This window comes from Rhinoderma darwinii, chromosome 4, assembly GCF_050947455.1.
Source record: "Rhinoderma darwinii isolate aRhiDar2 chromosome 4, aRhiDar2.hap1, whole genome shotgun sequence".
NCBI classification, from domain to species: Eukaryota; Metazoa; Chordata; class Amphibia; order Anura; family Rhinodermatidae; genus Rhinoderma; species Rhinoderma darwinii.
The window spans coordinates 216,954,152-216,969,146 of NC_134690.1; the positions used below are offsets into that span (position 1 = coordinate 216,954,152).

The window sequence follows — 14,995 nt, forward strand, 5'->3', positions numbered from 1 at the left end:
AAATTACTTTTGGAAAGAGAATGTATTTTTTCTGTCGCCAAGTTGTGAGAGCCATAACTTTTAAATTTCAATTTTTGGAAGACCGTGACCAATTTTTGGAAGACCGTGACCAAAAAAAACAGTAATTATGGCAGTGTTTTTGAGGGTTTTTTTTTACGCCGTTCACTGCGCTGGATAAATAACATAATATTTTTATAGTTCAGGTCGTTACGGTCGCTGCGATACCAAATATGTATGGCTTTATTATTTTTTTCTATAATAAATGACTTGATAAGTGAAAAAGGGCGATTGTGTTTTGTGTTATTATTTGAAACTTTTATTGTATGATTTACAACTTTTATTTTTACTTTTTTTACACTTTTTTTTTACACTTTTCTTTAGTCCCACTAGGGGACTTGAAGATCCAACTGTTTGTTTGATGTTCTAATACATTGCACTACCTATGTAGTGCAATGTATTGGAACGGTCGGTTGTTCACTGACCAGCAAGCCGATCAGTCTCCGCCTCTGGGCGGGGCCTAATCAGCTTACGTAATGGCAGACAGGAGTCCATTGTTAGGGCTCCTGTTGCCATAGTAACAGTCGCCAGGCCTTGCCATCGCATGGCAAGGCTGCCGATTTTCTACAAACCTCTAGGATGCAGCGATCACAATGGATCGCTGCATCGAAGGGGTTAATGCCAGGAATCGGAGCTAGCTCCGGTTCCTGGCGATAGATCGGGGTGTCCGCTGTAACATACAGCGGACACCCACTGCTGATGACGCCGGCTCAGCTTCTGAGCCGGCGCCATCTTGCCGATGGTACCGAAAGCCTCCTGGGCCCCGCCGACGACGGGCATAGGAGGATTCCGTTACAGGCTGATCAGGAGGTAAGCATTAGCCCTCCGATCGCCTTTGCAGCCACCGGCAACCCAGCGATCACGTTGCTGGGGTGCCGGTGGCTATAAACTCCTCACATGCTGCGATCTCTATTCAACGCAGCATGTGAGGCTAGCTCCGGTCCTGGCCGATACCTCAGGGTGCCAGCTGTAACATACAGCTGTCACCCGGCGGTGATGTCGCTGGCTCAGCTCCTGAGCCAGCTTAATCTCCATGACGTACAGTAACGTCAAAATGCGGTAAGACACTGTTTTTATTGACGTTAATATACGTGATCCGGCGGGAAGGGGTTAAAGATAGTTATAGCTAGACTGATTGTTCAAATATAATGCGTAGTGATATCTAGGCATGCTAACCAAATGGAACAAACCATGCCTTTACCGAAACTTACACAATTTAGGTTTCACTTTCTGTACAGCCACAGTATATCAAAACGAAGCAGTAAATACATTTTAGGCACCATTATTTGCTGCGCCTTTAATCACAGGCCGCTGTAAATTAGAACATCACTTTGTTGCCATAATGGAGTCCCACTAATGAGTGGGATTATATATACTAAACAAAACTCCAGGACTCCTCAGAATCAGGAGTCACAAGCGGCATCATGTCTGGCTTAGAGAGGTCCTGTGATAAATCACGTGGCACCACAAAATCAAGGACTGCTTTATTTTCAGCCCTCCTGTTTGGCACTTTGGGGGTGTAATTGTACTCACTAGAATACACATATTTATATTATAATAGGTCTGTTATAGTGACAGGTTGACTTGTTTTCTCCTAAATGGCTGTGTGCTACAAATTGTAAAGGGTTGTCCAGGACTTAAATCGCGATGGCATCAATATATGATCGGTGGGGGTCCAGCCCCTGGGACCCCCATAGATCAGCAAATTTGGTGGCCCCCTTTATTACTACAGCTCAGTGCTATTTCAAGTGGCCCTTTCACTACTCCTGACATGTCTATTTTAGTAAATACTTGTATTCTTCATTAAACAATTCTGGAGCAGCTTTTCTTAGAACTCTATGTTGTGCCATTCCCCTCTAAGGCCCTATTCACATGATAGGGATTCCCAGACGTGTGACGGCAGTTTTTTGAACGGCCGCAGTTGGAATAATAGACCCCCAAATGGGGCTATTCACACGGCCGATTTAAAATATGGAGAATGCCCTATTTTCAGCCGTTCTCCCGGCCCCCATAGAAGACTATGGGGTTGTGTAAAGTACGGCTATCACTCGGATGTGATCCGAATGACGGCCGTGCTTTCTGCCGCTCGTTCGCGCTCTTCTCCTCATGGTGTGAAGAGCATGCTAGGAGGTGGGTATTTTTTTGCTCCGTGTAGGAGCGGAATCCCCAATCCCGGGCCACAGCTTTGCCGAAGCGGTGGCTAGGGATTCCACTCCAGGAGAAGTCCCTAACTTCACTGTCTTTATATGGACAGTCAAGTCAGAGACTTCCGGCGTGGTCCCCTACTCCTGAAACTGAATGCCCGGCGTTTCCGCTCCAGGAGAAGTACCTGACTTCACTGTCCATATATGGACACAGTGACTTCTGAAGCAGAATCCCCGGCGCTGTGGCCAGTGATTCAGATCCAGGAGAAGTCCCTGACTTCAATGTCCATATATGGACATTGAAGTCAGACTTCTCCTGGAACGGCCCCTTACAGTGGCGCTATGTACAGGAAGGTAGGGTGGTGCCATCTATAGGTGAGGGGGGGAGGGGTGCTACGTAAAAGGGGGCTGTCTGGCATCACCTACAGGGGGGGGGGGGCTGTCTGGCATCACCCACAGGGGGGGGGGGCTGTCTGGCATCACCCACAGGGGGGGGGGCTGTCTGGCATCACCCACAGGGGGGGTGGCTGTCTGGCATCACCACAGGGGGGGGGGCTGTCTGGCATCACCCACAGGGGGGGGGGCTGTCTGGCATCACCCACAGGGGGGGGGGGCTGTCTGGCATCACCCACAGGGGGGGGGGCTGTCTGGCATCACCCACAGGGGGGGGGGCTGTCTGGCATCACCCACAGGGGGGGGGGGCTGTCTGGCATCACCCACAGGGGGGGGGGGCTGTCTGGCATCACCCACAGGGGGGGGGGGCTGTCTGGCATCACCCACAGGGGGGGGGGCTGTCTGGCATCACCCACAGGGGGGGGGGGGCTGTCTGGCATCACCCACAGGGGGGGGGGGCTGTCTGGCATCACCCACAGGGGGGGGGGGCTGTCTGGCATCACCCACAGGGGGGGGGGGCTGTCTGGCATCACCCACAGGGGGGGGGGCTGTCTGGCATCACCTACAGGGGGGGGCTGTCTGGCATCACCTACAGGGGGGGGCTGTCTGGCATCAACTACAGGGGGGGGCTGTCTGGCATCACCTACAGGGGGGGGCTGTCTGGCATCACCTACAGGGGGGGGCTGTCTGGCATCACCTACAGGGGGGGGCTGTCTGGCATCACCTACAGGGGGGGGCTGTCTGGCATCACCTACAGGGGGGGCTGTCTGGCATCACCTACAGGGGGGGGCTGTCTGGCATCACCTACAGGGGGGGGCTGTCTGGCATCACCTACAGGGGGGGCTGTCTGGCATCACCTACAGGGGGGGCTGTCTGGCATCACCTACAGGGGGGGGCTGTCTGGCATCACCTACAGGGGGGGGCTGTCTGGCATCACCTACAGGGGGGGGCTGTCTGGCATCACCTACAGGGGGGGGCTGTCTGGCATCACCTACAGGGGGGGGCTGTCTGGCATCACCTACAGGGGGGGGCTGTCTGGCATCACCTACAGGGGGGGGCTGTCTGGCATCACCTACAGGGGGGGGCTGTCTGGCATCACCTACAGGGGGGGGGGCTGTCTGGCATCACCTACAGGGGGGGCTGTCTGGCATCACCTACAGGGGGGGGCTGTCTGGCATCACCTACAGGGGGGGGCTGTCTGGCATCACCTACAGGGGGGGGCTGTCTGGCATCACCTACAGGGGGGGGCTGTCTGGCATCACCTACAGGGGGGGCTGTCTGGCATCACCTACAGGGGGGGGCTGTCTGGCATCACCTACAGGGGGGGGGGCTGTCTGGCATCACCTACAGGGGGGGGCTGTCTGGCATCACCTACAGGGGGGGGCTGTCTGGCATCACCTACAGGGGGGGGCTGTCTGCATCACCTACAGGGGGGGCTGTCTGGCATCACCTACAGGGGGGGGCTGTCTGGCATCACCTACAGGGGGGGGCTGTCTGGCATCACCTACAGGGGGGGGCTGTCTGGCATCACCTACAGGGGGGGGGCTGTCTGGCATCACCTACAGGGGGGGGCTGTCTGGCATCACCTACAGGGGGGGGCTGTCTGGCATCACCTACAGGGGGGGGCTGTCTGGCATCACCTACAGGGGGGGGCTGTCTGGCATCACCTACAGGGGGGGGCTGTCTGGCATCACCTACAGGGGGGGGCTGTCTGGCATCACCTACAGGGGGGGGCTGTCTGGCATCACCTACAGGGGGGGGCTGTCTTCTACAGAGTGAATTTCATTTGTACATTTTCTGCCACACACGTCGCTCTATAGATAATGCCACACCCATCCCTCTGTAGAGAATGACACACACTGCCCTCTGTAAATAGTGCCACACGGACCCCCTTCTAGGTAATGCCACACAGCCCCCCTGTAGGTAATGCCACACAGCCCCCTTGTACATAGCCATATATGGACAGTGACGTCAGGGACTTTTCTTGGAGCGGAATCCCCGGCCACAGCTTCGGCCGGGGATTAGGGATTCAGCTCCTACAGGGAGCAACAAAATACCCTCCTCCTCACATGCACAACGCACTGTGAGGAGGAGGAGAAGAGAGCAAGCGAGGGGCAGAATGCACGGCCGTCACTCGGATCACATCCGAGTGACAACTTTGCTTTACACGACCCCATAGACTTATGGGAGCCGTGCGGCTGGCCCAAAATAGGACATGTTCCATTTTTTGTCGGCCTGGTATGTGAAAAATCGGCCATGCGAAGAGCCGCATTTTGGGGTCTATTGTTCCTACTGCGACCGTGTGACGGCAGTTCAGAGAACAGCCGAGAATCCCTGTCGTGTGAATAGGGCCTAGGGCTCTATTCACAGGACAGCGTCCGAGTGTTGACCGATAAAAACGTCAGTTTTGCATCTGTTCCGTGTTTCAGTTTTTAATGGGCGATTTTGACCCGTTTTAAAAACGGATGAATTTGATTTGTCTATATAGGGCCGCACACATTGGCCCGCTGTGGATAGGGCCGCACACATTGGCCCGCTGTGGATAGGGCCGCACACATTGGCCCGCTGTGGATAGGGCCGCACACATTGGCCCGCTGTGGATAGGGCCGCACACATTGGCCCGCTGTGGATAGGGCCGCACACATTGGCCCGCTGTGGATAGGGCCGCACACATTGGCCCGCTGTGGATAGGGCCGCACACATTGGCCCGCTGTGGATAGGGCCGCACACATTGGCCCGCTGTGGATAGGGCCGCACACATTGGCCCGCTGTGGATAGGGCCGCACACATTGGCCCGCTGTGGATAGGGCCGCACACATTGGCCCGCTGTGGATAGGGCCGCACATCGGCCCCCTGTGGATAATGCCACACATTGGCCCGCTGTGGATAATGCCACATACTGGCCCATTGTGGATAATGCCACACACTGGTGGGTGCCATCTATAAGGGGGCTGTGGCACTACCTAAAGCAAAAAAATCTCCTCCTCACATGCACTTCGCACTGTGAGGAGTAGAGAGAGCGTGAGCGGAAGAAAGCTCGGCTGTCCAATTGACAGCCATGCTTTACACGGCCCCATAGAGTTCTATGGGAGCCGTGCGGCCGGCCCAAAATAGGGCATGTTCCATTTTTTGTCGGCCCGGTATGTGAATAGCCCCATTTGGGGTCTATTGTTCTTACTGCGGCCGTTAAATACACAGCCGAGTATCCCTGTCGTGTTAATGGGGCCTTATTCCTTCTACAAATTTAGGAGTAAATGGACAACTGGGTGTTACCAGTTAGGGTTGTGTCTCTACACAGACTGACAATGTCCAATCAATGCTGACAAAGTGAGACTGTGTAGGGACACACCCTTTGACAAGGAAAATGGTAACACCCAGTTGTCAATGTATTCATACATTTCTAGAGGGAACAACAGAGGAACGGCACAATGCACAGTTCTAAGAAAAGGTATTTTAGAATTGTCATTTCATGGGGAATACAAGCATTTACTAAAACCGACATATCAAGAGAGGTGACAGGTCCTCTTTAAGTTAATTGATAATATATCCTGTCATAGTAAACCCCCTTAAACCCCTCTGTCCAATTTAGTGTCTCACAAACATCTCCCATACTGAAGACATTAAGCATTTTTGTATTTCTTTAACAAACAAAACCAGAAATATTTTAGACGTTTGTTCCGGACTACATGTGACACTCAATGTACCGTAAATTTGCTGTGAATCGTGTTGCAGCATCCCCTTGTGGCATAGCCTGACAACCTTCAACCATGTGCTGTAGTGCATCTGTAGATAGCTTCTTCACTGAATGAACAAAGCATGAATTATGCAGGTCAGCAAAATAAACGTCAAAAGTATTTAAAACGTCCTTCTAAAATTTGAGGACAAGATTGTCACAGATCATAACGTAAACTTACAATGATGGGATGGATACACCAATGATGCCTTTTTTTATTTATTTTTTTAATTTAGGTCAAAACTCAGATTTGACCAAATAAATTAGAGGAATAACACAAGTTTAAAGGCACACTTAATAGATTAAACTTTTCAATGAACTTTGCATAAATCAATAGTACAAGGGACTATAAAAAAAAAACACCTTTGTAATATATCTTATTATGAGCCCCTAACTGTTCACTGAATTTACTGCTTTTTCCTTCTCCTCAAGACAGGACGGACTATCAGCTCACTAAGGGATTGGGTTACAGCTGCCAATAGAAGTCTATGGAGAGGGGTGGAGGAAACAAAAGCAGAGAGAGGTTCCTAGTGTTATATCTCACTCTAATGCTAGATTCACAGCTACACTGCTCATTACTGGTGTAATCCATCCTGCAGCATCTATATTTATATGTGATAGAGATAGGGGAGGAGGGTGTTCTTTTCTTTGTGTGCAGTATATAGGAGATATGATCGTAATTAGGCACAACTCATTAGCCCAGGGAAAACTAAGAATTAGAGATAGAGCCTGTAGATGGGAAAGTTGCTATAAAAAATTTATTTAAAAAAATGGCATATACAAGTTCTACAATGGTCAGAGATAGTGTTATTCCTCATGTATACACATATGACAGCTCATTCTGAAAAGTTACCTGAAAGGTTAAGATATGCTTTACAGTGGATGTGCTCTTCGCATGTCCATAAACTTTTGGGGTCTGGGATGACGGCAATTTTGAAATCCCAATAAATCTATTTAACTGCAGGCCGCAGAGTCTTTCCTATGATTTTTATTTAACTTACCCTGAGGCTCATTGACCAATATCACGCACTTCAGAATGGATGGGAGGAGAGAATCAGAATCTGCAACATCAATGGTCTTGCTTCTCTGGAAAACATTGACTATGAATGTCAGAATGGAGGCTAGTCGAGGTGGTGTTGAATGGCCTTTGAACTGCAAGTAGTTATCTCTAAATCAAAAGGTAACCATAAGAGAAAAAACATAAAAGTGTAAAAATGTTTTAGGAATTTATGTGATATAGCTTTTTTTTATTACAACATATAATAAAAGTCAATACATTTGTTGATAGAAGTCTTATTTCTTAATGTCATTAAAAAGGAAGTATACGTGGGCTGTATTACCCAACAAAGCGCATGACTTATTGAGAATACAACTTGAAGGCCATGCCTTAATTGGTCACAAACGGAAAAGTTAGACATGTCCAAAAAAGAGGCGGTGACGGTGGCAGTATATAATGTTATTTGTGCCGGTCACTTTTTTTTGCCAATTAAGCCAGATGACAGGTGTATTTACATTGATTCAGAACCCCTACTGTATCTGATAAAGAGTGCTGACATATAACTTTGTGCTTACCGTATGACTTCCATTACAGTCCTTCTTAGGTTGGTTGTATGTGGGCTTTGAACAGAATCACAGAGAGCTAGCAGCACAGGGTGACTTCCTGATACAAAAGGTGCACTGGGCAGAAATCTTCCAAAATATTGTTGAATAGTCATTTTGAGCTGCTGTTTTACATAGGCAGCTTGGCCCTGGGTCTGGCAAGATATGATGGATAGGCCCTATAATGTAAAATTTTTACTTTTTAGGATTCTATCATTTTATAAAAATGCAACACAAATTACAACTGGAAAATCTTAATGAGGGACATTTGATAAAGACGCACTTGTAGGTTAACATGCAGAGCATGAAAGCTACAATATTGTTAAGCTTTAAAGACGGCAACACTTCTATCCTATATTCATAGAGAAAAACTTGCTGTCCAGATATTCCTTTCCCAACCTCAAATGACTGTGTGTGCAGGCTTTGTGAGAATATATACCAAATAGGAGACAAATATATACCAGAGATACATTCCCCTTTCTTAGTTTTTGTTACCTAAAACACATCCCACAAAAAAGGAGTAATTGAAAACATACCCAATCCTCTCATTTGGGGATGCTCCCTTGTTTCTTCTTTAGTGAACAGAAACCAGAAAGAAGAACAGATCCCTGTATTGCTAGTGAAGACTGAGCCAAAGTTCTGGTAGGCAGTGCGTCACAAGAGTGGAGTCATAGTCATGTAATGTAAAACAGGTAGCCTATTAAATATTTCCCTGAAAACACATTTTTATGGTGACACCCAACTAGCTGTTGAAACTAAAAGCATCTGGCTGCTTAATAAGTGTGTGTTTGTTTACTCGATACGAGTCCGTGATCCCCCTTCTAAACGTAGCTTGTGCTGTATGGAAGGGTGTAAATAGATAAATTCCAGGAAACTTTACAAAAAATAATGTTAAAAGGCTAATTTAAAGCATGTTTTACCCTCAAAGAAAAAAAGAGCTGCCAACAGCCATTCATAGATACGCATGTAGATATTTAGGAGAAAAAGGTATTATGACATTTGGAATAAATACTTCCTAACTAAAAACAAAATGTTAAAGCATGGGGAATGTTCTATTAGGCACATTGTGGAGGTGGTTCTTTACTGCAGCCTCGGAATAAGCAGGCAATTGGTCATTTAATAATGCTGACAGGTTACGTTTCTGCTCATGTCATCTTCAGCTGGGAGTGCCAGCAAGTTACCATTAACAAGCAGCCATTTCCAAACAAGCATTCTGTGACACAGATTTTCTAGTGCTAGATCAGAGTTTTTATCACCACATTCCCGGTATATATCTGGATATTGTGACATTCAGATGGAGATGGCCTTTAATACAAATATAATAGGATTTAAAAAAAATAAAAAAAAAGTCACGATGGAAATTTCCTTATTGCCATCTATTTTAAACAAATGATGGACTCGACAAAATCACAAACTACTCTATAATTCATTATGAAAGTATTTTTTTCAGGTTAGGGTCTATCATTACTGCGTTTTCAGTGTATGATGGTGGTTTACCTCAGGAGGATTTCCCGACATGTCACTGTACAGGCATACAAAAAAAAGAAAAAGTATATCAGGCACAGAATACTTTTTTTTTTTAACCAAATTCCTCAGTTAGGTATAGCATAGTCAAATACAGTAATACAAAGGTAAACTTGCCCGACAGATGCCAGAAGGACACTCTTAGCATCCATTGGGACAATGGTGCCTTATGGCTAAATTCAGCATATCTGCCAGGCGCTAAAATGACATGTGCCCAACCTACGTGGACTGCAAACACAGTGTGAATGGTAAAGAATCCAGCCTGTTGAACATGACAGGAACATTTTATGCTTTTTCCTGGTCATCAGCTTTTGGAGGAAAATCAAATATAAAATCAGAGAAATATTGTGTTTCAGATCTACACCTGGAGAAAGAGGGGGAGGGTCTCTCGTATAGCAGAAAGCATGGCTGGCAGCAAATCCTTATCTTGTTGGAATAAGGCATGTGGTAAAAGCAGGTAATCAATGATGCGGAAGAGGAGCTGCTGTGCTTTGGAAGTGGCCAGAATCAATGCCCAGTACCGCACAAGATAACCTGGAAAGTAGACAAGAAACCAGATAAAATAGCAGCATACAAATGGCTCAATTGGCATGGCCTCAGGAGCCAATAACAAACTTATTTTGTCATTGAAATATACTTTGTATGAGGGCAAGTGTGGCACAGGGGAGAGAAGTAGAGATAGTAACAAGCAAATGGATGAAGCCTGGCAGCTGTTTTAGGTTTTCACAGCACTAACTTTTCTAGCTTTTTTGATGCATTAGCTCCTAATTCTTGATACGCACATTTCTTCATTGAAAAAGGAAAAAACAAACAAACACATTTCTACTTTTAATTCCTTGTCCGAACTTTTTTATGGTGCGATCCCCTCAAAAAAAAACGAAATAAAAAAAAAATAGCCAAGAGACGAGATAAAATAGGATCATTTTACAGAGTTTAAAAATAAAAAGGAAAGAAGGAAAGATCGTGCCTTGTTTGTTTAGAGAAATTCCTGTTCCAGACTGAGCGCCACGGATTTCTGCACATATAGGAATTGGAAAGATCTAGGTATTCCTTTAGCAGCACCACATTAAGGCCGGTTTCCCACGTAGCATAAATGCTGCAGAATTTCCGCAGCATTTACAGTAGCAGCAAAGTGAATGAGATTAAGAAAATCTCACGCACTTGCTGCAGAAAAAAACCACAGTGTAAAACGTTAATAAATTGACCTGCGGTGTGGAAATTAAATCCGCAACATGTTAATTTATGCTGCGCTTTCGTTGCGGGTTTTCCCCATACAAAGACCGCAACAGAAAGTCAAGTGTTGCGACCTTTGCGGCGGAACTTCTCCATTCCGGCCTCCTGGGATGATGTTTCAGCCCATGTGACCGCTGCAGCCAATCACAGGCTGCAGCAGTCACATTGCCCGCAACATCATCTTAGGAGGCCGAATTAAGCAGAGGAGCAAGTATAAATTATTATTTTTTTCCAGCGCTGCTTTACGCAACAAATGCACAGCATAAATTGACACACTGCAGGTAAATTTATGCACGTTTTCTGTGCATAATTTTTACGCAGCGTGTGGATGAGATTTGTTGAAATGTTGTCCACTTAGCGGCTACTGTAATATGCTGCAGATTTTACGCCCGCAACGCCAGATGGAAAATCTGCAGCATATATGCCGAGTGAACATACTCTAAGGCCTTCACACACACAAATTTTTCTGCGTTCTTAAAACACCTAAGTTAAAAAAAAAAAAAAAAAGAACGCCATTGCGGGTTTTTTTTTTATCATCATGAAACATTGGTAGCGCACATTTTTTTTGCGGTTTATAAAGTCCTATGGAAAAGCCTTTGTGAAATCTCCAAACAAAATCACTGACCCCAAAAAATGTCACAAAAAGCTTTGTATGTAGAATTTTCTGTATATCACTATAGACTTTACAGTAACATCTGGGCTCAGCAGTTCTGACCCAAGGAAAAAAAACCATCACCATGAAAAACTCCAACTAAAAACCCACAAAAAAACACTGCATGTGAATCCAGTCTAATACAATTTCCAGCACTCGGTATAAGGATGCGGATATTGCTGCACAGTGTGGGCTTTGCGATCTCAAAGGTCTTACTGCACCCAATAGGAGGCAGAAGGGACATGCCAATTGGAGGGCACTCATGTGTTCTGATAGGGACATAGGTAGATCTGTATAAGTTGACACATTATGGCAAGATTTACTGTTCAAAATGGGCCAGAATTCTGGCACACGTTTTAACGGTTTTAGACACTTTTTGTACTGCGCTCAAGAAGGGGGCGTGACTTAAAATGTTGGTGAAAAAACAGATGTAATCTAAGCCAACCAAGAGGTGGTATAAGGAAAAGTGTCTAACAAGTCCAGCTACCGTAGATTACCAAAATTTATCATACAGCACTTTGATAAACTGGGCACATCTTCTGACTGCCTTTATCTAAGTTTATGGACTAAGCAATTTTTTTTGCTTGCCGCCTTCCAAGAGCCATAATTTTTTCATTTTCCGTCAATGCACTGGTGTGAGGGCTTATTTTTCACGGGAGGATTTGTAGTTTCTATTGGCACCATTCAAAGTACCATATAATGTACTGGGAAACTGAAAAAAATAAAATCTTTGTGGGGTGGAATTGGAAAAAACCGATTCCCCCAATGTTTTTACGACTTTCATCGAGCAGTGGAAACGACAACTTAACTTTATTCTGCGGCTCAATACGATTACAGTGAAACAAAAATGTATATAGTTTTTACAACTTTTGAACTTGTTAAAAAAAAAAAAAAAAAAAAAAATAGTTTCGCTTCAGCCGTAACTTTTTTTCCTCGATTGAGCGGAGTGAGAGCTTATTTTTTGCAGGACAAGCTTTCGTTTTTATTGGTACATACACCTTTTTCATCACTTTTAAATTACAGGTTTTGTTTTATTTATTTTTTAGAGCGAAGGTAACCAAAAAACTGCAAGGCAGGGATTAGTAGAGGCTGACAGAAGGCAGACCATATAATGTACTGGGAAACAAAAGAAATTACCATTAGGCACCTGGACAGCCATGACAACCATTGGCACCCCGCGATAACCCCCATCAACCATTGGGGGGGGGGCGTGATGGGCTGTCGGAGGGAGCCATCCCCTCTTTCTAAGGCCTTAGATGCCGCAGTCGAGACTGACCAAGGCATCTAAGGGGTTGACCCCTTGGAGACAGACGATGTACTATTACGTCAGATGTACGCCATCATAATACGGTGCGAGCCCAGTAGCTGAGCCCGCACCATACGCAGAAGCGGTTTCTAAAACAGCTGACATCCACCTACAGCAACCGGGTTCCGAGATAAACAGCTGGGATCTTGGTTAACCCCTCAGTTGCCGGTGTTAATAGTGACCATGCCACCTGAGCAGTTAGACAGAGAGAGGGGGCTCCCTATGTCCCCCGATCACTCCCCTCCCCCTTCAGGTCTGACTTCTATAATCTAATAATAAGCCTTGCCAGAGACTTAATAGTGGAGCACAGATAAAGGCAATACACTGCAATACATAAGTTTTGCTTGAGCAATCCATAGATCACATGTTCAAGTCCCCTAGGGGGACTAAAAAATAAAAAAAAGAAGAAAAAAATAAATTTTCCAATTTTTTACAAAACATTTTGGCAATTAAAAAAAAAAAATATAAATAAGAGAAAAATTTGGTATAGCCGGGATAGTATGGACTTGCAGAATAAAGTTAACATGACATTTTTACCGCACAGTGAACACTGTAAAAACTAAACCCAAAAAACAATAGAAGGAATCCCTGACTTTCTCATAACATTATATAGTACATTAAATGGTGCCATTAAAATAAAAAAGTTCTGACACTTGAAATGCAACAATGGAAAAATAACAAAGATTGTCTGTCTCCAAGGGGTTAATTTCAATGTTTCTGGTATGGCAAGACAGTCTTTGGGGAAGTTTTAGTGCAGAGCCAAAATTGCGGTACAATATTTTACAGGATGCAGCAATAGGATCTAGAAGTGCTTTTTCTGTCTATTATGTAGGATATGCTAAGGCAGGACTTTAGTTAGTTTAGCTTTTGATATTTTGGTAAAAGCTAGATTACAGGTAGCAGCACTCACCCATGGTCCTGTAAGTAATCTGTAGACCTTCCACAGGACCCCTCTTAGTCAAGTACGGCTTTATGTACTTTATTACATCTCCAATGTATTCTTGGCATTTTGCCACCATGGCAGATTTTTCTGATAAAGTTTGCAAACCACCATATATTGTACCTGTCGCCTGACAGAGAAAAAAGTTAAAAGGTTTCAAAGGCAAATTCCACACAATCCTTCCACCTCCAATAGGACTTTGTTTACTCTTGGTTTGTTGAGAAGCCATTTTACATGAGTAAATGGAGCATTAAAGAGACTCTGTCACCACATTATAAGTGCCCTATCTCGTACATAAGGAGATCGGCGCTGTAATGTAGGTGACAGTAATGCTTTTTATTTAAAAAAACGATCTTTTTTCAGAAAGTTAGAAGCGATTTTAGATTTATGCTAATGAGCTTTCTTAATGCCCAAGTGGGCGTACTTTTACTTTCGACCAAGTGGGCGTTGTACAGAGGAGTGCATGACGCTGACCAATCGGCATCATGCACTACTCTCCATTCATTTACACTGCACTAGCGATATAGTTATATCACTATGTGCAGCCTCATACACAAGCCCTAACATTACTAGTGTCCTGATAATGAATACACATGAAATCCAGCCTGGACGTCATGTGTACTAAGAATCCTGACACTTCTGACTCTTTTTTTGTGAGATTCCGGCAAGTGAAACCAAATCTCGTTTAGCTCCGAGATCTCGCGAGATTTCGTATCCGTTGCTGGAATTTCACAAAAAAAGAGAGTCAGAAGTGTCAGGATTCTGAGTACACGACGTCCAGGCTGGATGGTCATGTGTATTCATTATCAGGACACTAGTAATGTTAGGGCTTGTGTATGAGGCTGCACATAGCGATATATCTATATCGCTAGTGCAGTGTAAATGAATGGAGAGGAGTGCATGATGCCGATTGGTCAGCGTCATGCACTCCTCTGTACAATGCCCACTTGGTCGAAAGTAAAAGTACGCCCACTTGGGCATTAAGAAAGCTCATTAGCATAAACCAAAATCGCTCCTAACGTTGTGAAAAAAGATAGTTTTTTTTAAATAAAAAGCATTACTGTCACCTACATTACAGCGCCCATCTCCTTATGTAGGAGATAGGGCACTTATAATGTGGTGACAGAGCCTCTTTAAGCAAAGCTTATTAATGAGAACGATTTGTACTTAGAATAATAACGACGGGTATCTCTATTCAATTGTGTAGGCCATTGCAGTATACGTGACAAAAGCGAAATTGCAGCCGAAATGGACTTTTGAATTCGCTTCTCAGCAGCTGATGGTAAATGGTCATTTTCTTTCTCGTATAACATACTGACAAAATGAGAGTCTGATGTTCGTTTCTGAGAAGTTAATTCAAAAGTAACATCTAATGTGATCTCCTCCACTTCCTGTAATCTCTAATGTACCTTCT

General features: G+C 45.2%; 1 protein-coding gene across 1 annotated transcript in view; it reads right to left on the reverse strand.

Moving 5' to 3' along the window:
• The window catches only part of MMS22L (MMS22 like, DNA repair protein), a 147,899-nt gene that overhangs the window by 11,701 nt on the left and 121,203 nt on the right, over positions 1–14,995 (reverse strand). The window contains exons 18-22 of the mRNA XM_075862188.1: positions 13,552–13,711; positions 9,815–9,984; positions 7,900–8,105; positions 7,329–7,495; positions 6,299–6,395 (exon numbers count right to left, since the gene is read on the reverse strand). Coding sequence (XP_075718303.1) covers positions 6,299–6,395; positions 7,329–7,495; positions 7,900–8,105; positions 9,815–9,984; positions 13,552–13,711 — 800 coding nt within the window. The remainder of the gene's footprint in view (positions 1–6,298; positions 6,396–7,328; positions 7,496–7,899; positions 8,106–9,814; positions 9,985–13,551; positions 13,712–14,995) is intronic.